General features: G+C 43.6%; 1 protein-coding gene and 2 long non-coding RNA genes across 4 annotated transcripts; 1 reads left to right on the top strand and 2 right to left on the bottom strand.

Moving 5' to 3' along the window:
- Positions 1–5,264: 5,264 nt before the first annotated feature.
- LOC111953248 (uncharacterized) lies at positions 5,265–9,532 on the top strand. Its single transcript, XR_011474279.1, has 2 exons — positions 5,265–8,552; positions 8,943–9,532. It is a non-coding gene; the product is annotated as an uncharacterized lncRNA (long non-coding RNA).
- A 3,938-nt stretch (positions 9,533–13,470) lies between these two features.
- LOC111953247 (transformer-2 protein homolog beta) lies at positions 13,471–20,723 on the bottom strand. 2 transcript variants are annotated; one of them, XM_070435562.1, is made up of 9 exons: positions 20,549–20,722; positions 16,849–17,159; positions 16,065–16,210; positions 15,390–15,549; positions 15,078–15,266; positions 14,820–14,935; positions 14,506–14,721; positions 14,339–14,412; positions 13,471–14,228 (listed from the first exon to the last, which is right to left on the bottom strand). In XM_070435562.1, exons 4-9 carry the CDS (start codon positions 15,420–15,422, stop codon positions 14,218–14,220), a joined length of 639 nt encoding a protein of 212 aa, XP_070291663.1. In that variant the 5' UTR covers positions 15,423–15,549; positions 16,065–16,210; positions 16,849–17,159; positions 20,549–20,722; the 3' UTR covers positions 13,471–14,217. The 2 variants fall into 2 exon arrangements, with proteins under 2 accessions (XP_070291663.1, XP_023828158.1); XM_023972390.1 differs by lacking the exon at positions 16,849–17,159 and having other exon boundaries at positions 20,549–20,723.
- A 3,153-nt stretch (positions 20,724–23,876) lies between these two features.
- Positions 23,877–25,196, bottom strand: LOC111953378 (uncharacterized). Its single transcript, XR_011474324.1, has 2 exons — positions 24,180–25,196; positions 23,877–24,083 (listed from the first exon to the last, which is right to left on the bottom strand). It is a non-coding gene; the product is annotated as an uncharacterized lncRNA (long non-coding RNA).
- Positions 25,197–26,470: the final 1,274 nt, after the last annotated feature.

Below are 26,470 nucleotides of genomic sequence, written 5' to 3' on the forward strand. Positions count from 1 at the left end.
GCTCTAACTTCCTAATCATAGCCTCAATTTTGCCCCACACTTGGTATATCAAATCTAWTTTTATTAGTCACATGCGCCGAATACAACAGTAAAATGCGAACTTACGAGCCCCTAACCAACAGTGCAGTTAAAAAAAATACAGATAAGAATAAGAGATAAAAGTAACAAGTAATTAAAGAGCAGCAGTAAAAAATAAAATATATACAGGGGGGTGCTGGTACAGAGTCAATGTGCGGGGGCACCGGTTAGTTGAGGTAGTATGTAAGTTTATTAAAGTGACTGTGCATAGATGACAACAGAGAGTGGCGGTGGGGCAATGCGAATAGTCTGGGTAGCCATTTGACTAGATGTTCAGGAGTCTTATGACTTGGGGGTAGAAGCTGTTTAGAAGCCTCTTGGACCTAGTCTTGGCACMCCGGTACTGCTTGCCGTGTGGTAGCAGAGAGAACAGACTATGACTAGGGTGGCTGGAGTCTTTGACAATTTTTAGGGCCTTCATCTGACACCGCCTGGTATAGAGGTCCTGGATGACAGGAAGCTTGGCCCCAGTGATGTACTGGGCCATTCGCACTACCCTCTGTAGTGCCTTGCGGTCGGAGGCTGAGCAGTTGCCATACCAGGCAGTGATGCATCCAATCAGGATGCTTTCGATGGTGCAGCTGTAAAACCTTCTGGATCTGAGGACCCATGCCAAATCTTTTCAGTCTCCTGAGGGGGAATATGTTTTGTCGTGCCCGCTTCACGACTGTCATGGTGTGCTTGGACTATGTTAGTTTGTTGGTAATGTGGACACCAAGGAACTTGAAGCTCTCAACCTGCTCCACTGCAGCCCCGTCGATGAGAATGTGGGCGTGCTCGGTCCTCTTTTTCCTGTAGTCCACAATCATCTCCTTTGTCTTGATCACGTTGAGGGATAGGTAGTTGTCCTGGCACCACACGGCCAGGTCTCAGGCCTAACACTGTTGTGTCATCAGCAAATGTAATGATGGTGTTGGAGTCGTGTCTGGCCGTGCAGTCATGAGTGAACAGGGAGTACACCGAGGGGCCCCTGTGTTGAGGATCAGCATGGCGGATGTGTTGTTACCTACCCTTACCACCTGGGGGCGGCCTGTCAGGAAGTCCAGGATCCAGTTGCAGAGGAAGGTGTTTAGTCCCAGGGTCCTTAGCTTATAGATGAGCTTTGGTGTTGAACACTGAGCTGTAGTCAATGAATAGCATTCTCCGGCAGGTGTTCCTTTTGTCCAGGTGGGAAAGGGCAGTGTGGAGTGCAATAGAGACTGCATCATCTGTGGATCTGTTGGGGTTGTATGCAAATTGGAGTGGGTCTAGGGTTTCTGGGATAATGGTGTTGATGTGAGCCATGACCAGCCTTTCAAAGCACTTCATGGCTACAGACGTGAGTGCTACAGGTCGGTAGTCATTTAGGCAGGTTACCTTAGTGTTCTTGGCCACAGGCACTATGGTGGTCTGCTTAAAACATGTTGGTATTACAGACTCGGACAGGGAGAGGTTGAAAATGTCAGTGAAGACACTTGCTAGTTGGTCAGCGCATGCTCGCAGTACACGTCCTGGTAATCCGTCTGGCCCTGCGGCCTTGTGAATGTTGACCGTCTAAAGGTCTTACTCACATCGGCTGCGGAGAGCGTGATCACAGTCTTCCGGTACAGCTGGTGCTCTCATGTATGTTTCAGTGTTATTTGCATCGAAGCGAGCATGGAAGTAGTTTAGCTCGTCCGGTAGGCTTGTGTCACTGGGCAGCTCTCGGCTGTGCTTCCCTTTGTAGTCTGTAATGGTTTGCAGGCCCCGCCACATCTGACGAGCGTCAGAGCCGGTGTAGAACGACTCGATCTTAGTCCTGTATTGACGCTTTGCCTGTCTGATGGTTCGTCGGAGGGCATAGCGGGATTTCTTATAAGCTTCCGGGTTAGAGTCCCGCTCCTTGAAAGCGGCAGCTCTAGCCTTTAGCTCAGTGCAGATTCTGCCTGTAATCCATGGCTTCTGGTTGGGGTATGTACGTGCAGTCACTGTGGGGAAGACATCATCGATGCACTTATTGATGAAGCCAATGACAGATGTGGTGTACTCCTCAAAGCCATTGGAGGAATCGTGGAACATATTCCAGTCTGTGCTAGCAAAAACAGTCCTGTAGCTTAGCATCTTCTTCATCTGACCACTTTTTTATTTATCTAGTCACTGGTGCTTCTTGCTTTCATTTTTGCTTGTAAGGAGGAATCAGGAGGATGGAATTATGGTCAGATTTGCCAAATGGTGAGCGAGGGAGAGCTTTGTATGCATCAGTTTTTAATGTCCCGTTGGTAGTTTAATCTTCCCAATAACTTGTCCATTTTATTGTCCAAAGATTGCATGTTTGCTAGCAGAATTGAGGGGAGAGGGGGTTTATTCAATCGCCTCCGACTTCTCAGAAGGCAGCCCGCCCTCCGGCCTCTCTTTTTCCGCCTCCTCTTCATGCAGATCACTGGGGTCGGGCCTGTTCCCGCGGGAGCCGCATATCCTCCGCCTCGGGGTCGTGAAAGTAAAAAAAGGATTCTGCTAGTCCGTGGTGAGTAATCGCAGTCCTGATGTCTAGAAGTTATTTTCGGTCATAAGAGACGGTTGCGGAAACATTATGTACAAAAAGAGTAAATAAATAAGTTACAAACAACGCATATAAACAAACAAAAAAAACACAATATAGTTGCGGAGAGTCCCTGTAATCCTAGATTCAGATCATTCGGGCGAGAAAAAAACATCACCCAGATAGGCCAGTCGTGTGAGAAACTCATCATCGTGCAAGCGGTCAGACAAGTGAAAACTTTAAGCTCGTCTCTCAATTTAAAGAAAATGTGTCAATACTTTGCCCCTTGAAATGTTGTAAAAGTGTTACATGGTCGCTGCCCATATCATTACATAGTGCAGAAAATACACAAGAGTTCAGGGGCCTTGCTTTAACAAAGTTAACCATTTTCACTGTAGTGACCCAAAACGTCTTTCAAGCTGTCAGGCATTCCCTTGGCAGCAAGAGCCTCTCGAGGATGCTGCAGTGTACCCAAGTGGTGTCGGAGCAACCGCTTGCACTTGTGTTACCACTCAACTATGTCTCCCTGTCATGACTTTTGCGCTACAGTACAGATACCAACATGAGCAGCAGCTACGTTTGGCTACATACCGACCGTTAGTGGAATTCCCGTGAGAGAGTAACGGTTAATGTGATTGGATGTTAATTATTTACTAGGCTACCTGTATTTGACATTGTGTTGTTATTTCGCTGAACACTAGATGGTTTAATTTAATTTTTGGCAGTGAAACGAGGCTACTCAGGTGAGAGAAAAAAACTACGTCCTGTAGCCCATCCCAGCCTTGTGTAGGTCTACAATTGTATCCCTGATGTCCTTGCCATTGTGAGAGGTTGGAGTCTGTTTGATTGAGTGTGTGGACAGGTGTCTTTTATACAGGTAACGGGTTCAAACAGGTGCAGTTAATACAGGTAATGAGTGGAGAACAGGAGGGCTTCTTAAAGAAAAACTAACAGGTCTGTGAGAGCCGGAATTCTTACTGGTGGTAGGTGATCAAATACTTATGTCATGCAATAAAATGCAAATTAATTACTTAAAAATCATACAATGTGATTTTCTGGATTTTTGTTTTAGATCCGTCTCTCACAGTTGAAGTGTACCTATGATAAAAATTACAGACCTCTACATGCTTTGTAAGTAGGAAAACCTGCAAAATCGGCAGTGTATCAAATACTTGTTCTCCCCACTGTAGGTGTTAGGTGAGGGGGTCTGGAAGGGCATCTAGGAATCTTTGGGTTGTCTGAGAATTTATAGCACGGCTTTGATGATCCTTTGTTGGGGTCTGAGCAGATTATTGTTTACAATTGCAAACGTAATAAAATGGTGGTCGATAGTCCAGGATTATGAGGAAAAACGTTAGATCCATAATATTTATTCCACAGGACAAAACTAGGTCCAGAGTATGACTGGTAGTGAGTAGGTCCGGAGACATGTTGACAAAACCCACTGAGTCGATGATGGCTCCAAAAGCATTTTCGAGTGGGTCTGTGGACTTTTCCATGTGAATATTAAAGTCACCAAAAATGGTCTGTAAACAGTAGCTATAAAAATTAATTGTGTAGGCTGCATAGATTTCATGACTAGAAGCTCAAAAGATGAAAATGCAGTCATTCTTCTTTTTTGTAAATTGAAATTTGCTATTGTAAATGTTAGCAACACCTCTGCCGGATGCGCGCGGGATATGGTCACTCGTGTAACCAGGAGGAGTGACCTCATTTAACACAGTAAATTCATCAGTCTTAAYTCATGTTTCAGTCAGGCCAATCACATCAAGATTATGATTAGTTCATTGACTATAACTGCCTTGCAAGTGAGGGATCTAACATTAAGTAGCCCTATTTTGAGATGTGATATCACAATCTCTTTCTATAATGACACGAACGGAGGTCTTTATTCCAGTGAGATTGCTAAGGCGAACACCGCCATGTTTAGTTTTGCCCAACCTAGATAGAAGCACAGATACTGTCTCAATGGGGATAGCTGAACTGACTACATTGACTGTGCTAGTGGCAGACTCCACTAAACTGGCAGGCTGGATAATAGCCTGCTGCCTGGCCTGCACCCTATCTCATTGTGGAGCAAGAGGAGTTAAAGCCCTGTCTATGTCCATATATAAGATGAGGTCCGTCACTTCTCAGCAGGCCAGGCTTGGTCCTGTTTGTGTGTGAGTCCCAGAAAGAGTGCCAATTATCTACAAATTCTATCTTTTGGGAGGGGCAGAAAACAGTTTAACTAGCGATTGAGTAGTGAGACTGCTGTCGAGCTCATCACCCCCCCCCCCTAACTGGGAGGGGGCCAGAGACAATTACTCTATGCCAACACTTCTTTCTAGCTGATTTACACGCTGAAATTATGTTGCGCTTGGTGACTGTTTCCTCCTAAGTGACTGTTTCCTCCTAAGTCATTGGTGCCGACGTGGATAGCAATATCCCTATACTATCTACACTCGCCAGTTTTAGCCTTACATGCTGACCAGACCGGAGCAAAATAAATGTTGAAACCCATGTTATTCAATTATTGCACCCACACTGCTTGCGCGCGCCAACGAGCGACAAGGGCTAAAATAGAAGTCGTTCCTATTTCTGACGCAGATCGCGCTTAAAGTCATCTCCTCATTGGTTTATAGAAGCAGGTACCCACGTGCCATCTCCTCATTGGTTATACCCAAGTGGGTGACTGAAAGACTAACTTTGTTGCTAGTTGTCGTGGTAATACAATGAAAGTTTAGATGCGATCACCATATAAATTCAAAGATGAAAAAGCCTGGAAGGAGGAGAGATGACTAGAAACGATTCAGTTGGCCGTTTTATGTGTGAATTAATTGTCGGAGTAGAGGTCCTTGTGCATTTCAGGTAAAATAACAACTCAATGTTTATATCCCAGGACAAATTAGCTAGCAACAGCAAGCTAGCTAAATAGGACAAATTAACCTTAGCTAGCAAGTGCAAGCTAGCTAGCTAAATTGCCATACATGTTTAATGCTTTTCGACCTGTCCCCAAATTAATGTAATTGGTTCAGAGTTTGTTTTGATATTTTAACCTGCGTGTCGTGATCGCGTTTGGTGTGGTGCAAAATAAATGTATGCACGATAGCGCACGCGCGCAGCCGGTTTGGGTTCCGTATTAGCCAGCACCATCTTCAGATTAGCTTTACCATCGGTAGCTCTGCCCCCTGGTAAACAGTGTATGATCGCTGGATGATTCTTTTTAAATCTAATACTGCGGGTCATGGAGTCGCCAATGACTAGGGTTTTCAGTTTGTCAGAGCTAGTGGTGGGAGGCTTCGGTCGTTTCAGACGCCGTAACGGGTGGAGGAGAGACCAGAGAAGGCTCGGCCTCTGACACCGAATCGTTGCTTAATGGTGAGAACCGGTTGAAAGTTTKTGTCGGCTGAATGAGCGACACCGCTTGAGCATTCCTACAGCATTTCCTTCCAGAAGCCATGAGAAAACTGTCCAGCTGCGGGGACCGTGCGAGGGGATTTATATTACTATCTGTACTTATTGGTGGCACAGAAGCTGTTTCATCCTTTCCTACACTTACATTACCCTTGCCTAACGATTGCGTCTGAAACTGGGCTTTCAGCACGGCTATCCTCACCATAAGGCGGTCSTTCTCCTGTATACTATGTGTACTGCAATTAAAAGGCATAATGTTAATGTTACTACTTAGCTTCGGCTGGTGGAGGTCCTGTAGAACCATCTCCAGATAAAGCGTCCGGGGTGAAAGAGTTTAATGAAAAAAGTCGAGCGAGGGGGGGAAACCGTAAAGTTGGCAGGTAGCAAAGTAATGTTAGCAACAAACCGCACAGCAGCAAGGCCACAATATGTGACAGGAAATCGTGTTTTGGTACACCAAAAGTACATTAATTTCCAATGGAACGCTGCGTTCCCCTAATAGCATTCTGTGTTGTGCATATGTTGGATTTATCGAACGTATGCATCATTGTATGCGTGGAAGCTTGACAGAAATGGTATCCAGATATCCATATGATGCTGCGTACCATTTTGCGCAATGATCAGACCGACAGTGTCATTGGGTTTGGTACAGCAGAAGTACATTCATTTCAAATGGAATGCTGTGTTTGCAGCGGTGCGTTCTGTATATCCAACATAAGCATCAAATTGTATGCATAGACTTGACAGATATAGTAGCAAAAGGTGAATTGTGAACTTTTGTTGCGTACATTCAGTAAAAATGTTTGACTGCAGAATTTATTAAGCAGCATTAATGGAATGTTACTGTCGTCTGATCGAGGCCGCACCTGCTGCTTTAACAGCTAGATCACACCTACAGTGTCATTTGTCCGTAGCATGATCTGGATATGTGTGCAACAAAAGTTCAACATTCACCTTCTGCTACAATTTCTGTCAAGCAGTTTGCACATACAGTTTGATGCCGACGTTCGATAAATGCAACGTATGCCCCACACAGAACGCAATGCTGCAAGGGAAACGCAGCGTTCCATTGGAAATGAATGTACTTCTGTTGTACCAAAATGCTGTCGGTGTGATCGAGGCATAAGCTCCACCCCACTGATAATTGTGCTAGAAAACAGATAGGCAAGTATTCAAGGCGTGTTACACAGAAGAGCAGCACACAGGACAACCAACAATGCACCTTTTACAGGCATTGTCCATGACGTTTGTGGAGATTGTGTTCAGGGTAAACACTGCCCATGTCGGGTCAAGCGTAAACTACCTAAAAGTCTGTTCTAACGCTTCGAACACACCGACTGCATCACTGCTGCATAACATTTTGCGCAGCTAGGCAACTATACTGATGCAGGTATCTTTTGCAGATGGTAGCATGCGGTTGCACACATAGAGGAGAGAATCTTTTTCGCAGTATCCTCAAAACCGTGTCTTTTTGAAACGACTGCTGACAGCTACAGGGACATAAACACAAAAGATGCTGCTTGGAGACAAGTGTCCACAATAGTAGGATTGCCAGGTCAGTTTAGTAGTGAGCTTGTGCTAGATGTGGCTAGTTAGCTAGCTAGCTAACCTAGCCAATGAGGTGTGTGTGAAAGAAATAGTCATATAAATTATGCTAGTTACTACCCCTGATAACTTTCCCAAATAATCATGTTTGAAATAGTGTGAGTGTGTATGTCAGATAAATAGTAATAGAAGTGGTAGACACTACTGTACCCCTGATAATTTGGTCAGAATTGTGTGTCTGTCTGTGTGTACAGTAGGTGGCATGTCCATGATAGCCATCTAATAACTATAGTTATGCTAGGTAATGGTTTGGCTTATCATGTTCATGTCTATGTAGAAGAAGACTGTAGGAGGAAGTGGAGTGGACTCGGGGACAGGTATCAGAGAGAGAGAAGGGCAGAGAAAGAAGAAGAGGTCTGGGTCAGCAGCTTCAGGCCAGCAGCCTTGGCGCTTCTGCCACAGTCTTTTCTGGATCCATTTATTGTGCCTAGGGCAACGAGGGGCAATTTTACACCCAGACCCTCTACTACATCATCCACAAGTGTTGTCGCCACCGGTGCATCAAGACCCTCAACGTCATCTACAAGTGCGACCACCGCCTCCACCGGTGCAGCGAGACACTCTACAACGTCTACATCATCCACAAGTATGACCACCACCGGCGCAGCCATGGAAGATGATGAAATGGAGGAATCACCTCTGGATCTAGGACCACCTGAGATTATTATGAACCTCACGGAAGTGATCACTGAGGACCTCGTTGAACAGGATGTGGCCGAGGAGAGAAACAATGAGGAACAACGTCACACCAGGCGTCATCGGAGGTACCAGCCCCGAGATCCACTCAACTCATTTCAGCAGAAGCTCCTCCAAGCCCTCGAGAGGGATGCAGCCCAACCTGATGTTCACAGGAAAAAGGATGAAGAGACCCTCTTTGCCATGAGCCTGGTGCCAACACTGAAGAGGCTGCCTCAGCAAAGAACAGCAGCAGTCAAGGTTAAAATGTATCAGCTGCTTTTCCAAGCCGAGTTCAATGGTACGTTTTTAGCTCTTCTCCACATCACAGGTAGTGTCATAAGTGTTGCGACAGTGAAGTAAAGTAGTTCATTTTTACAGTATACTCATGTAGGCTAATTGGTACTTCAGATTAAAGTATTAATATGAGGCAAATGTATAGCTGTTGTATCAGGGTTAGAAAATATCCTAAAACAGTTTGCTGTCTAAATATTTGCCTGTCATATTCATCTTTTGATCTGAAATACAAATTCCATGAGTAAACAGCAAGTATTACCAACTTTACCACACTATTCCAATATTTATGCCACTAACTACACTATACAAGCAGTATTTAGTTAACATAAATCTCACCTTTTATGGTGTTATATTATGTTAAGCTTGTATGTGTTGTTTTTCTCTTCCCTTCCAGAGATGGAGTCAATTTAGCTGACCAGCTCACAGGAAGGACAGGAAGAGGAGTTGTCTGGTTGCTGTTTTGACCTCCCTCATTGTACCTTTCTTTTCACACACGTCAGTTCCGTTTAAATTGTCAATTCATGAAGTAATTTGTTTATAAAATCTTAGGATAGCATTCATTATTAGTGTTACATAGATTTCTGAATTGACAGAATTGAAACTCATACACCGGAGAATTCAGATGCTCTTGTTGGTCTCTAACAAGACTAAAGGTGAATATATTTATTTCATTTAAAACCACTTGAAAACCAGGGTGTTGAAACTTTTTGTGAAGTTATGTTCCATCGACTGGTGCATGACGTCCAGGGGCCATTTGTTTAGCTGTGTTATGGCTACACATTATTTTCTTTTTTTCAGAGACGGACACACACCTTTCACTCCTCTGTACCTCAGATCTCCAGTGCCCTGCCCTCTTTCTCTTTATGGCCATGTCTGAAGTTCCCCTACTACATCTAGGCTTTATGAGTAGTGCCTGAATCTGTCTGCAGTTGTGCCAAAAATACATGCTCTTGTTCTCTTACAGATTACAGGCTACACATTCATTTTTTTTTTTTTTTTTTACACGCACGTACACACACACACCTCTTTCAATAGTTTTATGTTTTTAACATTTTTACAACACACATACCTGTCATGTTCTTTCCTGTACTTGAATACTTATTAAATTATAACGTTTTCATAGTCAGTTGTTTCATTTGTTTATTAATATATCATTTACACTTAATCTGCTTATTTCTTCCCTACACCTTTGCAAATCTAAGACAAGATGAAAGTAAAAACACATTCTCTTCCTACCTGTATTTTGTCAGGCCAGTGAACATGGTGGTAAACTGTACTATTTGTATGGACCCTAGGTTACCCTTTCCCTTTGTTATCATACTAACTGTATGTCGTATAACCTTAATTAGTGCTCCCACTCACCTGATGTACCATGCCAGGTGTGTATAATACTGACGTTAATGGGAGAGGGAAGGGGTTGTTTTAAGGTGTGGTCTTTACTCCCAAATTTCACTTAAATATAACTCCAAATGAAGAGAGACAATGATACATAAAGTCAAAAATGCAATTTTATGGACAACGGTGGATGGTTCTTAAAATAACCTTTGTGTTAGGGGGCTCTTAAAAGAGCAGTTTCACTCRACGGCATACTGCCATGGGACTTCACCTGCTGGCGATGAGAAGTAGGTGGTCAGCTTCTCCCTCACCTGGAGTGCCTGTCTGGGGGCGTTGTTGGCACCTGCCCTGGTGACATCAGGTATGTGACCATTTGGCGTGCCCATCTCCATCCGGAGCGGCTCCTGGAATGACCTCCACAGGTAGTTGTGGAGAACACGTGGCCTTCACGCAGGCATCGACATTTGAGGGGCTGAGACCAAGCACTCTCCGATACATTCTCCACCGGGCTTCCAGAATCCCAAAGGCGCATTCAACAACTAACCTTGCCCTGGACAGTCGTTTGTTAAAGATCCTTACAGGCTTTGGCAATGGCAGCTGGGGTCCAGCGTAGGGCCTCATGAGGTTGGGTCTCAAAGGGAAGGCCTCGTCTCCGACGAAGATGTGGGGAACAGGTCCCAGGTCTTCAGCCCCAGGGAGTGATGCAGGTGGTGGAATCTCCAGGGTGCCATCCTGAAGTGCCTGGCCGAAGGCAGAGTCCCGGGGGGTCCCGCCATCACTTCCCTTGCCGTAAGCACCAACATCGACAACATGGAAACAGTAGATGGCATCTACTACAGCCAAGAGTACAACTAAATATGAACCCTTGTAGCTGTAGAATTGCAAACCCGAGCACCGTGGAGCCTGGATTACTTCATGTTTCCGGTCAATGGAGCCAAGACAATTGCGGAAATTCCACCTCTCCAGGAACTCGGCAGCAATGGCCCTCCAGTCTTCCTCGGGGACAGGCATYTATTCACCAACCAGACAGTCTCAAATGGCTTGTGCCACAGAGGGGACAATGCCTGCCACCGTGGACCGTTCAACTCGGAAGCTGAATCCCATGTTCCTGTAGGAGTCCCGTGCCAAGAATCTGAAATATAATTCAAAATAATAATCAATATTGTGTCTAACTTGAATTCCACTCACGTATTCTATCTACTCATATAGCTACCTCATTACTGTTTATTATGCTCTACTAATTATATTGTAATACTCATCAAACATAAACATATTTAGGGTGTTTTTTTACTCACTTTTTGTCTCTCCCACGACGTTATTCCTCTCCTACAGCGTCCATCACAAATACATGCACATGGTCAATTATGCAAATTAGGTGATGGCTGTCCTAAAAGTCGCTAAATGACATCAATAGCTACTTTCCTTACTGAGGAGTTGGCAACACTGCCTGGCTCCAACCATCTGGAGCAGGTGATCGAACTGGCTCCGGTCCAGACGAAAGTAACTTCGGAATTCCTCTCCAAACAGTCGAAGCTCTTGAATGAGACGGTGGAACTCCCTTGCCTGTTTTCTGGACTTGAACCATCTCTGGACCCACACAGACCTGCGCTTTCTGGACTTGAACCATCTCTGGACCCACACACACCTGCGCTTTCTGGACTTGAACCATCTCTGGACCCGCACACACCTGCGCTTTCTGGACTTGAACCATCTCTGGACCCACACAGACCTGCGCTTTCTGGACTTGAACCATCTCTGGACCCACACAGACCTGCGCTTTCGGCGGGGCTGGTCCCGGCCCAACCGCGCGATCAAGACCACCTTCCTCAACGTTGGTCTCATTGTTGAAAGAGCCTACTCTGCTCTCTAGACTATTTATTATTGCATTTCGCTCCAATTATATTATAGTCTCTCACAATTCATTTGTGGATGTCATCGAATAAATAATATACTTGGCAAATAAATTAATAAAACATGTAAAGAAATTCTACAGTTAAACTGTTTTTATGTTATCCCACATTTTTTTACTGGATATGTGTGCAACAAAAATTTAACAATCACATTTGGCTACTTTCTGTCAAGTCTACGCATACAATTTGATGCATACGTTCAAAAAATTCAACGTATGCACCACACAGAACGCACTGCAACTGCCTTCTGCAACGCAAACGCAGCGTTCCATTGGAAATTAATGTACTTCTGGTGTATCAAAACGCAATGACAGTCGATGTGTTCGAAGCGTAATACGCTGCTCTATAACGGGCATTGGATTGAATCCAGGCCTTTTAGGCAGCGATTCAATCCAAATGAGCGCTGTAGAGCAGCTAGTCAAAGTTGACTTGAAGGTATTTTATGATTGGGCCGACATGTGCAGTGTTTCCACTGAATTCAATATATGCAAACATTGGGGAAAATGCCTGTAAAAGCTGCATTGTTGGCTGTCCAGTGTGCTGCACTATGAATTTAATCCAGGCCTTAGAACACCCTCCCCACCAGGATTTGAACCAGGGACCTACCACATGGAAAGGTCTATGTCCTCCATTCACCATCCTACTTCCACAGAGAGGTTTCTTGATTTCACTCATCTATACACCAATCACTAAGCTTTGCCCACTGATTGTTAGGAAGAAATCGCCAACGTGATTCAAACCAGTAACCCGCTGCGTGGCAACCTGATTCTGGGTGTACACATTTTGCATCTAGGGGCAGCACGGTTCTTGACGGAATTGGCACTCAAGTCGTATACACTAAATGGCCCTGTCAGTACAGATGAAGGATTTAAATTTGACAGTTTGCTACAGCAGGAAAGTAATCCTGCAGTAACAGGAAATGTGAATTATAATTAAGACATTTTTGTAGGGGTTGATACATTTTTCATGAGGGAAAATCAAGTCTGACATTTCAAAGTGGAAATTACAAACTTCAGAAGCCTTTTTAAACTTCAAATACACCAAGTTTAAAATTTCCTGCAAAAGGGTGATCAAATTAAGAACCTACATCTGTACAGCGATTAGATCTTAAACTCCACTATTGCTGTTTAAGTAGCTTAGACATCTTGTAGACATCCTGGACCCAGTCACTGTAAGCGCCTATTGAGCAAACTTTCATCCAACCAATTACATTAGAACAAAGGCAGCTCTTCCTCGAGGAAGGGGATAACTAGTCAGTTTCACAACTGAATGCATTCAATCGAAACGCCTTCAGCATTTAACCCGACCCCTCTGAATCAGAGGTGCTGGTGGCTGCCTTCACGTCATCAGTGCCCGGGGAGCAGTTGTTGTTGGGGTTACCTGCCTATGTCATACCACTTATATAATAATGGGATGCAATGCAAACATGGTCATAAGAAAAATAAGATCAAGGATCTCAATACCTCCCTTTTTCCTTTGCTGGGGTCCTGTGGACCATAAATGTTTAGGATGGTATTATATTTATCTTAGCTTTTTAATTGTTTATGTTTGTAACAAGACCCTTCTCTGTTGTAAGGTTTACCAATTCCTATAGCCTTACATATTCTTCACATAATGTTCAACAGTTTGCCACACACCAAGTACAGGATACATGAAGAAAGTATTGACGGACAAAACTTGAAAAGATGCAGTTTTATTATTGCTTGGAATCCTGCAGACTTAAAATCATGGTACACCCATACACACAGCATTGAACTAGGGTAGAGCTTCTAGCTCTTGGCTCTTCTCCCGAACATACAGCAGGAAGAAGTTACCCCCTAACCACTGATAAAGGGTAAGATATTTTTTCATCAACCTAAAGGTTAAGGTTAGGATTGGGGGTAAGGTAATCAAATCCTAGAGCTGCATTTACCTTGAGCCCTCTCCCCTAGAGCCTATCGTGCACTAAATGTCACTTAACTTCAACACATCTACCCATTAAAAAGGAGCCTGGTGATACAAAATACAGATCAGATGGATTAAACAGGGTTCTCCCCAAAGAATGTAAGAGGGGTGCTGCGCCACCTTGTCTGCACCACAATGTAGAAAACAACCCAACCAAAATGTGCTCTAGATTGGAGGAAATGGGAATTACAGGTGTTCGCTGTACTCAGCAGCACCACCATTTTAAAAAATCCTGGGGAGAACCCTGGATTAACAAATCGACAGCTTCTCTAAACACAATGGGCAAGACTGACAGAAATAAGCTCATGTACAGAAATCCACCTACTGAATAAATTGAACTAAAATAAACAAAAAATATGACTGTTTATCAAGTTCACAATTACATCCTTTACCATTTCCCTAACTTCCCCAGATATGCACCCCACCCCACCCCTGGCCCTAACCCAACAAAGTATCATCTTGCTCCTCTTCTCCCTCTGCTCAGTAGTGGCCTGTGGAGACAGGAGGGAGACACTTAGACATTGAGGCCCAACCACTGCGTCACTAGTATATTAGCCGTCAAGTTAACCATGTTAAGCGGTGCTAAGTCTGGTTGACTTACGTGGGGAGTAAGATCGCGAGCGTGAGCGAGACCGGTAGGCCCCTCGGCTGTAGTATGGGGAGGGAGACCTGCGTCTGGAGAGACAACACACAATAAGCATCCACCAACCAATTGCCACAGTCCTGCTTAGCAACCACTAACTATAAGATCCAGGCCAGGTGTCTCACCTGTAAGACCTGTAGCACTCTCGGTCGTCATAGCGATCGCAGCCACGGTCGTAACCTCTGTCGTAACCACGGTCACCGCCGCGGTCACCGCCGCGGTCACCGCCGCGGTCGTAATCCTTCGAGCTACGGCGAGATGAGCTTGAGCTGGGGCCGCCACTTCCTCCTCCTCCACCGCCCCCGCTGCTGCTGCCGCCGCCGCCGCTGCCACCGCCACCACTGGAAAACACACGTTTAGAGGATTGACTAAATGTAGAACGTGTGTGCATCACGTGGGCCATCCCAGATGCGTGAGTCTAAGGGAGACGGTCACTCACTATGTGGGCCGTCCCATGTATATCCCAGGGGTAGGAGTGTGTGGTCGTTTGGTGATGGAGAAATCGACCCTGATCCTCCGTCCATCCAACTCCATTCCATTAGCTCTGTCCTTAGCCTGAAACAGAGAGGGAGGGTGGAGGAGTGGGACAAAGATGTTTAGAAAATAGTATTCCCCTTCAACACCATGCTCACTCAAGTTCCGATTCTTCTCTGTTCTTCCCCTGCAATATCCCCTTCCTCCCTCCATGCCTTCCCACCTCATTGGCGTCCTCTCGGACTTCGAAGTAGACGAAGGCGAAGCCGCGGGAGCGTCGTGACTGCTGGTCGTAGACGATGCTGACGTCAGCCAGGGGGCCGTACTTGGAGAACACGTCTCTCAGATCTCTCTCTGTGGTGTACAGGCTCAGACCAAACACACCCAGGCAGCAGTTCGGGTCCGGGTTGGCCTATAGAGGAGGATTGTGAGAAGGATAGAGGTTGTGTGTGGGGTTTGCCTAAGAGAGTCTCGTCTCCAGAGGGGTGTGTGTGTGTGTGTGTGTGTGTGTGTGTGTGTGTGTGTGTGTGTGTACCCGGTTGCCAATGTGCCTGCGGCGGTTGGACATGGGGGAGTGGCTGTGGCTCCGACGGCGGCGGTATTCCCCGCTTCGGGATCGGCTACGGGAACGGCGGCGGTGGGAACGGGAGCGAGAGCGGGAATAATGCCTGCGGGAGCTTCTGTGGGAACGAGACCTGGGGAAAATAAAATAAAGGACATGTTAAGAACATTTAAAGCAGGGTTTCTAACTGGTGGCTGATTTTATTTGGCCACCCCAAGTAAAAATAAAACTGTTTGTTATTATTTAAAAAAATTCAACATAAGACTGTAAAAACACCAGCGCCAAGTGATTTTAATTTTGGAAATCTGTTCCAAAGTATTCCCACGCATAATAGAGATGTATACGTAATCGTATAGAAATATATAATCTCTGTTTGGACTTCTTGCGGTCAATTTGCAGTCTACAAATTATTTGTAATTATGTTCCGGCCCCCTGACCATCCGCTCAAAAAAGAAAAGCCCACGGCAGAATCTAGTTGATGGTCCCTGATTTAAAGAGTTTAGAAACAAAAACAACATGAATAAAGCCATAACACAAAAACAACACAAGCTCTATGTGGACCTGAACAAAAATACACACTATGTTACCCAACAGCTCCTAAAAGTGTAACCACAAAACCCAAAGCCTCCTTGGAGCTGGGGTCCTTACCTGGACTTGGAGCGAGATCGGGAGTGGGACTTAGACCTGGAGTGTCTGGAGCCATCTTTGGAGCGGGCTGGGGAATGGGCCGGGGAGCGGCTGGCAGACTTCCCAGAAGCCCTTGGGCTCACACTCCTGGAAGCGGACCGCGAGTCCTGAACAGGCCAGATACACATAAACACAGTTCAGAATCAAAACACAGAAACGGTCAGGATAGAGAGAGAGGAGGTACAGAAGGAACCTCGCTCAAACCTGCTACAGGCCCCTCTTATATATTTCAGCTCCAGTAGTGTAAGATTTTTTTTTTTTAACATTTCATTAACGACAGGTATTTGTTGTAACTAGATCTGCCTGTTACAGGCGACCAGAGGAAATCATATAGGCTTAAAGTAGGTGTTAATCTAGTTTAATCTTAACACAGTTCTATGATGAGCGGATTGTTCTCTTACACTCTAGGCAGCGTAGCAGAGTTTAACCTTGCGTGTTTAAGACTAGGTAATGTGTCTGAGATGGAGGAACAGTTGGCATGCATGCTTAAGAAGTGTTTCTCACGCCATCCCTCAGGGAGACCCCAACTGTTGCACATTTCCGTTTTAGTACACCTGATTCAATTTGAGAAAGAGCTTGAGATTTTGTTGAATTAGGTGTACCAGTGGTGGAAGAGAACAAACAGGTGTAATGACTGGGGGTCCTTGAGGGATGGCTTGGAAAACACTGCTTTAGAAAACAGAAGGAGAGAGGGAGAAATAGGATTGTAGTAATAACATAGCAGGCTATAGGGAATTAACCATACCCCCGAACACTTCTCATAACTTCATCACTTCTTTAACTTCATAACTTCAAAACAACCATCTCTTTTCTTCTTTCTTCCGTTTCACACCATTTCTGACTTCATTTTTCTCTCCTCTTCCCCCACTTCCTTCCTCCCATTTGATTTCTGCCATTACATCACTCTACCAGTGGACAGCGTGGCCGCTCGCTTCTGCCAGCTTCATTTTACATTAGCATGCATCAACACCATCAGCTTCATCAAATATGCCCTTTAACAACTTCAAACTTCATATCTGAAACTTCTTCCGCCATTTTGCTTCTTCCCAACTCAACCTTAACAAAAAACAGACAAGGATGATAAAAAGGGTTGGTTTTTTAAATTTTTATAAGAGCTACAGAGGTCAAAATGTGCAAAAACCAGGCTCGTAACACTCAAATCAGACTAAATAAGTTGTCTCACCTGAAAAGCATTAAATCAAAGCAATGTTAAGGAAATATGTATATTGATTTCTCTGAAATGCACAACATCAGAATATGATGAATGAAGACTWGAAAWGTTAMKAAATRATGGTGTTCTTTAATCCTAGTCCGAGGGTCACACAAGYWGTGCAGGCTTTTGTTCCAGCCAGTACTAGCACATRTGGTTTATCAAGCCCMTGGACCAAGATTGAAGAACTGCTATAYTAKATCTGAGTAAGGGTTTAAAGTAAATTAGCTACTCCTTTCAATGCCCCACTCAGTATAACATTTGTTTATGTGTGATTTAAAACAAAAATGGCTTTTGCAGGACCATTACAGTGCAACTAAATATAGGACTAACAACTTTAGAAAAGAGACAGTACTCTCACATGGGTGGTGCCATGTGGAAGAGCTTGATACAATGTAACTGACTAATAAATAGCTAGAGTTTATGCCGGATAATGTGATATAACCAAAGATTGTTGGTGTCCATTACTGGTCAATAGAGAAAGTCCCCATACAAACCGCCGCCATAGGTTTTTCAACGAACCTGTTCTTGGTGATACTTTTTCACTGAATCGAGAACAAAGAAAGTACCTTTAAAAAGTCTGTTTCAAATTGCCGGCGGCTCTACAAAAACCAGCGAAAACTAAAGATAATAAATTCATGTTCTGTACCGCGCAAGATGGTTCCTCGCCGGCTTAGGTGCCGCACATCTAGGATTTCCCAGCATCTTTTCAGAAACTAGTGGTTTCTATGCAACGCGGCCATGTGTAGAAGTAGATGACAGCGCATTATATTGTGCGACCAAAACAAATTACTACACACATGCTAGAAGCATATCCCACTCCATACAAAACATGGATTTAGATTTTTCTGAATGGGTGTTTTTGTAGAACCACCTGCAACTGACATTTCTAAGATACTTTCTTCGTTCTCGAGTTGGTGGAAAAAGTATTGCCAAGAACAGGTCAGTTGAAAAATCTAAGGTTGGCAGTTTGTATGCAAACGCTTCAACAGGGCAGAAGTCCGTGTTGTTGAGATTCTGGATGGCCATTGGTCAGATTGCTAGCAACAATAAAAAGATGCTGCCATGTGGGGAATTGTAGGTTGTTATTGCTACCATGTCTTGTTTTAACTCATGTCACGCCTACGCTAATATGGCTAAAATTCCCTAGCTAACCAACAACTGTAACGATGCATGAGACAAGTGCTCATTGTGCAAATATATTTATGTTTTCAATAAACAGTGGAGACGAAATATAGTTCAGATGTTGTCAACAATCTATAGGCTGGTTTATACTTTGTCTATCAACATGTCTTTAGACAATTTGAATACGAAGAGTGTCGCTAGTCAAAACACTTAATTTATACTCCGTGGACATAGCAGCGGGAAGATATTGTATATTTCAAAAATATATATACACTTTGCCCTTGCTACAGCGGTCCGCTAATACAGTACTAGTAAAGGCCTAGTGCACTACTTCTGTGGGAAAAATCTCTCTCATATATATATATATATATATATAAAAAAAGACAGATGAATAAATTTCAACTTTGACCCCGTGGCTGCTGTTGTCATGGTTACCTGACAGAGCACAAATTCTTAAATTCTCCGGTAGAATGACCTGCTTTTATTTCGTCACACTCACAACCGTAAGCTATTTTCTGTAATTCTCTCGCAATTCATTTGTAAATAATTATCTTGTTTATTTTCCTGTAATAATGTAGGGTGTTCACTCACTGCTCTAGAATGAAGTGAAATACAGAAATTCAAGAGAGTGCTACTAAAGTAATGTCTAAATGTAGTTTCCTGTCATTATGAATCACATTCAACTAATCAGATTGTTCTCTACAATATATATAGATCCAATTTAGTTTTGTATTCCGTAGATTTCCTTTAGAAATAACCCATGTTATCACACAGGAACCTGCAGCGACTAGCTAGCTTGTCTGTTGACGTTTGAAGCGTTCTATTGAGCAGCGACCACTTTTTGACCATGGCCATAATGACATTCTATTCACTCTACTCATTCTAATTTCTCTGAGTAAATAGTCTAACTTGGGAATGATATATGGTAGAAACAGTTTGAACTATTGATGCATCTCTTTTTTATAAACATTGAATAAGATCATTTTATGGGTGTACACCCTAAGTAATGAATAAAAATGAGCTTTATTTAAGACAGTCAGCTATGATATGGTCGTTATTTGAACTGGCTAGCCAGCTAGAAACTAACAAAAACATTGTTTATAAAGTTAATTTTAGTTGCCTGGTTTGCCAGATTGAAATATACTGTATTACATTTTTAAACAGATGGGTTTATTGGTGTTAAAATACGGCAGTTATGCTATTTTGGACCACCAGGCAGCTGTTGTGGCAGCCTGTCATTTTTGTGTTTGTTGTCATGAAGCCTGCCATGTTTGCATTTATACTTTTTCATAACAACAAGTTTGATGTCAGACAACAATCGGATTTTCATTATGTCACTGCAACAACTTGTCTACATGCACGTCGATAGACCAACTGTAAACCAGCCTTAAAATTAAGCCAACCCCTTCTATTTCGCCCCATAGTTGCGCACGCGTCAGTTTTGTCGCAAAACAACCACCCGTCTATTGGTGTCTATGTGAGACACCCAGTTAAGTCGACCGGCACTGACTTCCCCCCCCCCCTTATGGTAAACGGCACGAGTGAACCATCTTCATTAATCCACCATGTTTTGTTATGTCACATTATCTGGCGTGCAATCTGTAATTAGCTAAGTGACTGCAGCAGTAAGTGATGACGAAGTTAAACATTCTAGCCGTAAACAACTTCGTTAGTTAACTACTAATCTATAGTTAGTTATATATTGCATTCACCTGCAACGATGAGTAAATGTACATTGGTAACTGTTTCTCGCCAGCAGTCTCAGTAGACTCGTTAAATCAAAATGTAACGTTACTTGATGTGAATTAGTTAACGTTAAAACAGCTGCAAACCACTTGGACTGATTGGACTAACATATGCTAGCGTTAAGTTCCAAAATACACCGAATAAAAAGACACCAATGTTAACATAAATGAGTAACTGGACATTAAATTAGAAAATATAAACGGTACAAAATCCATACAGTCGATGCAAATCAATGCTATTAACTACATCATGGTTGTGCTAACTATCGTTAGCCGCCTAGCTAGGCTAGGGCAAAATGGCGTCGTTGTCTGCTCATTTTAGGGCAAGAATAGATCTTCGGTAGTTCGTGGTTGATTATACGCACCCGCTCGCCAAAATCCTTTTCGTTGTCGCTCATTTCTTGTCGATAGAAACTTAAACGATATATAATTAACAGGTTTATTATAGTTAACTAATATGTTATCAAGTGAAGCGAAACACTGCTACTCGCCTCCGTTTCTTTAGCGCCGCATTCACTGACGCATGAGTAAGATAAAAGCGGATGTGACGCTTGAACAACCACAGTGAGTAGACGGGAAAGTCTAAACCATGCAAATTTTTTAAATATCATACGTTTTGCAAATTCGTAATCGATTGTAGGTTTTGCAAATTCATAACATATAAAACGAATTGTAATTTGTAACATATCATTGATGGACATCCACAAATTAGTACATAAAATGCGAAATCTCAGATTTATGTACAGAATGGTGCGAAGTCCTCTGAGACCAGGTTGGTTTATTACATTTCTAAATGACTCTTATTGCTGTCTCCCTTGCCCAAATCAGTTACTGTTATGTTGTTACACGTAGTCTCTGACATTGCTAATTCTGATCTTTCTTAATTTCAATTTTTTTTTGGGGGGGGGGGGTTATGTGTGTATTGTTTTTTTTAAATTATTCTTGCTTGGTGTTAGGCCTACTGCCCTGTTGGAGCTAGAAACGCAAGCATTTCGCTGCACCTGCGATAACATATGCAAATCTGTGTACCCAACCAATAAAGTTTGATTTGATAAAAAATTATAATAATAAAAAATTAAAAAAGGAAAGTCTAAACCAGAAAACACAAAACAGACAACATAAATACATCAGACATGTAAAAAAAATCAGATGAGGACATAGATACATTTTTAACACGTAGGTCAACACATTGCACATAACAATTTTTATCCAACAGCAACATGTTTATCTGTAATGATGCAGGCCTATTGACTGTGCATCATGTTACGGAGTTCTAATGTGGGATCGTTAATGGTATTCATTGCTCTGCTTTGAACATGTCAATAAAAGGAATAGCCTAATGAGCAAATAAAAAATAAAAATATATAAACCAGATAGAAAGAGTAGCCTAATTTGGCGGAAAACCGGTCTCCCTCCAACAGGTGGCGGTTTTTTCGTTGTTTCGCCCACTATGCAAGTTTTTGTATGGTCAATGAATGGTTCATTTGCTGCCTGAGGTCTATTTGATCGAATAGACGTTTGGAATGCTTAAGTTGTTACGAGTGTACGGATATTAGTAGGCCACGGAGGCCTCGGAGATTGATACACTAGTAGTGTATCCCGCCATTGAATACCCGAGATTGACGTCATCAACCCTCATCAAATACTCAAAAACGGATTACAATAATGAGATGTCTCCACCAATCCAAAGAAAAGCGGGAGCTAGACAGCCCACAGTGCCGCTTTGTGGACAACGACATTTTTAGGGTAGAGAGACGTATATCTTGTCAGTATATCCATTATATTTAGGGATGCCCCAAGGATCCAGGATAGCACTAAACGTAGGATGTCATAGAATCTGGTAGGTCAGAATGTACGCTGCGTCCCATGTTTCACTTACCTAATTGGGGGCATTTGAGACTTCTTTGTTTGTGTCTGGCGTTTGAGGAAATTCTTTGTTTGTGTCTATTTTGGCAGCTTTGTTTATTCTCCTCGTCTTGGGCTTGCAACTACAGTGTGATTTATTTTCCTATTGTGTTTTGCGCTTCTGAGATGGTTCATTGTTTGTTCTTTTTTGGGATGTTTGAGCAAGTTTCTTTATTGTCTTTCCTTTTGGAGGCTTTGGTTCTTCAGCGGGTGTTTTCCAATGGGCCAGCAAAGTCCTGAGGAGACATGGGGGAACAGTGAGACATGGGCAGATGTTTTTCCTGGTCAAGTCATGTGGTCAAGGAAAGACTCTGGGCACTACTAATCAGTAGGAACAACTCTGGGCCCTGCACATGAGGAGGAGAGCAAGACATATTCTTTAGTTTATAAGCAGATGTTCAAAGACATCTGGAGGACTAGAGGATTACTAAACACTAAACACTGACGTCTGTCCTCTGTAGTAGCCTCTGTCTTTGCACGTTGTGGTTGGTCAGATGCAGAACGTTATACAGTAGCATGTAAAAGTTTGGACACCTACTCATTCAAGGGTTTTTCTTTATTTTTACTATTTTCTACATTGTAGAATAAACTATGAAATAACACATGGAATAATGTAGTAATCTTGACCGCATTGCTACCAAAGCATTCTGCAGCGATACGCCATCCCATCTAGTTTGTGGGACTATCACTTGTTTTAAAACAGGACAATGATCCAAAACACACCTCCAGGCTGTGTAAGGGCTATTTGACCAAGGAGGAGAGTGATGGTGCTGCATTAGATGACCTGGCCTCCACAATCACCTAACCTGAACCCAATTGAGATGGTTTGGGATGAGTTGGACCGTAGAGTGAAGGAAAAGCGGCCAACAAGTGCTCAGAATATGTGGGAACTCCTTCAAGACGGTTGGAAAAGCATTCCTCATGAAGCTGGTTGAGAGAATGCCAAGAGTGTGCAAAGCTGTCATCAAAGCAAAGGCTGGCAACTTTCAATAATCTAAAATATATTTTGACTTGTTTAAGATTTTTTTTGGTTACAACATGATTCTATTTGTGTTATTTTATATATTTTTTTCATATCTATTCTACAATGTAAAAATAAAGAAAATCCCTTGAATGGGTAGATGTGTTCAAACTTTTGACTGGTACTGTATGTCTTAGGGACGTTTCTGCTGAATGGACACATAAGGGATATCTTCTGCTACCTCTCTTATCAACTGAGGTGCATGAGGACAATGGAACCAACGCGTTTCGGCTTTTGGCTTTCAGGGTTTTTACAGAATTAAAACAGAATGTGGCTTTTATACATTTCATGAGAGGTTAGGAACATTCGGGTAATTCTGACCTCATAGGGCTCATTTTTGCATTATACTGGCAAACTTTTATGTTGTTTAAAAGACACTCATGGCTTCGGTTGGTCAGAGGAGGTCTTAGGGGTTGGGGTCTAGTCTGTATCTGGCTGAGGGGGTTGTGGACTGGAGGTCTCAGGGGTTGGGGTCTAGTCTGTGTCTGGCTGAGGGGGTTGTGGACTGGAGGTCTCAGGGGTTGGGGTCTGGTCTGTGTCTGGCTGAGGGGGTTTGTGGCTGGAGGTCTCAGGGGTTGGGGTCTGTCTGTGTTGGCTGAGGGGGTTGTGACTGGAGGTCTCAGGGGTTGGGGTCTGTGTCTGGCTGAGGGGGTTGTGGACTGGAGGTCTCAGGGGTTGGGGTCTGGTCTGTGTCTGGCTGAGGGGGTTGTGGACTGGAGGTCTCAGGGGTTGGGGTCTGTGTCTGGCTGAGGGGGTTGTGGACTGGAGGTCTCAGGGGTTGGGGTCTGGTCTGTGTCTGGCTGAGGGGATTGTGGACTGGAGGTCTCAGGGGTTGGGGTCTGGTCTGTGTCTGGCTGAGGGGATTGTGGACTGGAGGTCTCAGGGGTTGGAGTCTGGTCTGTGTTTGATGGTTCAGTGGTCGAGGAAACTTCTCTTCTCCTGCCTCTGTCTGATTCCATTCTGTTCTCCGCACCCTGGAACACACACATCATCACATCAACTACACTCATAACATTTAGTGTGTGTGTGTGTGTGTGTGTGTGTGTGTGTGTGTGTGTGTGTACACGTACCCTGTTGCCGATGTGCCTGTGGCGGTTGGATATGGGGGAATGGCTGTGGCTCCGATGCAAACGGTATTCTGCTGCAGTTCTGGCAACATGGAACTAGTCACCCCCAGGCTGTAGTGGGTTTTAAACGTGCTTTCAGGACAGCGCTGTCTCCAAAACTCCCATCCCAGAAAGGACTGGACAAAGTTACATGCAGACACATTAGTCTTGAGGATAATAGCCAGGAACAGCTCTGTCCTCTGGTTGATGATATCCTTGCCCTCTGATGACGTCCTGTTTTGGATAGAGCATGACAGAAGATCAAATACAAAGAAATTATGAATACCCGTTCATAACTTTGATGTGCTCCCACTGTGATTTAGTAACCCTTTACACTCGTACCTGTATACGGGTTGAAAATGTAACGCAGTGGCTGTACAGTAACATGCTATAAATGACATCAGAGCTCAGGCTCTGTGCTTCACAGCGCTGTATGGGTTTTGACTGACAGCTGTTCTGAACTTCAGCACCGGAAGCGACAAGAAGTTGCCACCAACCCTCCCGCTAGTTGGGCAACTTTTGCACATTTCTTGTTATCGGAGTGAGGGAAATGCTGTAAATTAAATGTCTATATTTTGAAAGATGAGATGTTCAGGATTATAAAAAAATACCAATTTGATGTCATAGAAGCAAACCAAACATCCAAATGTGCACTTCGCATTTCCATATCACAAAACTCATGTCATATATAGTGTCAACGTTTATGATCACTATGCTTGATGTACAGTTACAAGAATGACATGGCGTCATACCCTGGATTGTTCTGAACAGAATGAGCCTGTTTGTCTATTGTGAAGAAAATTGGCTTCAGAACACACTCATGACTCCTTTCTATCTGCACCAACATTTATCTGAATTGCCCTGTGAAAGCCTAACACTGTAAGATCATATTTTATAACTTAGCCAGTCATGTAGGCAATAGAACAAGCTTTCCACCTGACCCAGATTCAATTTATAATGGGCGATTTTTGGGTAAACAACAACACAATTGTGTGACGGCGGGGATGCAGGGTTGTGATCTTTTTGTGCTTGCTCAAAAAAGACTCTTCCAGTCATAAAAGTGCATTGAAATGACTTGGGAACTGTGCACACTTTGGAGAGGTGTGTGGCAACTTGGTCCTCTCACTCAAATCATTGTAATGTTTTTGTCTTATGTTGCACCTACCACACATTCTCCAGGAATATTCTTATCATATTACTGAATGTCTCCAGAATATTTTCAGATTTTGTTATCAACAAATGCAGCGAAAAGTACAGTGAATGTCAAATGCACAAAATCAACAGTGTATTGTTTGGATTCAGTCTTGTGTCAGGTGAACTATTGTGTCTTCAACTTTGGTCTAATAACTTTCCCATATTCTCCAAACTGTTCCATTCCAATTGCTACCATGCTTTGCATATTTCTTCTGTATGAAACATTTAAATTTAGCCCTATCCATATAGGCCAATTCCCACAAGTGTAAAAGGTTAAGATCAAATCAAATCAAATTTATATAGCCCTTCTTACATCAGCTGATATCTCAAAGTGCTGTACAGAAACCCAGCCTAAAACTCCAAACAGCAAGCAATGCAGGTGTAGAAGCACGGTGGCTAGGAAAAACACCCTAGAAAGGCCAAAACCTAGGAAGAAACCTAGAGAGGAACCAGGCTATGAGGGGTGGCCAGTCCTCTTCTGGCTGTGCCGGGTGGAGATTATAACAGAACATGGCCAAGATGTTCAAATGTTCATAAATGACCAGCATGGTCAAATAATAATAATCACAGTAGTTGTCGAGGGTGCAACAAGTCAGCACCTCAGGAGTAAATGTCAGTTGGCTTTTCATAGCTGATCATTAAGAGTATCTCTACCGCTCCTGCTGTCTCTAGAGAGTTGGGGACAGGTAGCACGTCCGGTGAACCTGTCTCTTATACACATCTAGATGTGTATAAGAGACAGTCCGGTGAACAGGTCAGGGTTCCATAGCCGCAGGCAGAACAGTTGAAACTGGAGCAGCAGCACGGCCAGGTGGGCTGGGGACAGCAAGGAGTCATCATGCCAGGTAGTCCTGAGGCATGGTCCTAGGGCTCAGGTCCTCCTAGAGAAAGAGAGAATTAGAGAGCGCATACTTAAATTCACACAGGACACCGGATAAGACAGGAGAAGTACTCCAGATATTACAGACTGACCCTAGCCCCCCGACACATAAACTACTGCAGCATAAATACTGGAGGCTGAGACAGGAGGGGTCAGGAGACACTGTGGCCCCATCCGATGA

This window comes from Salvelinus sp. IW2-2015, linkage group LG27, assembly GCF_002910315.2.
Source record: "Salvelinus sp. IW2-2015 linkage group LG27, ASM291031v2, whole genome shotgun sequence".
NCBI lineage: Eukaryota > Metazoa > Chordata > Actinopteri > Salmoniformes > Salmonidae > Salvelinus > Salvelinus sp. IW2-2015.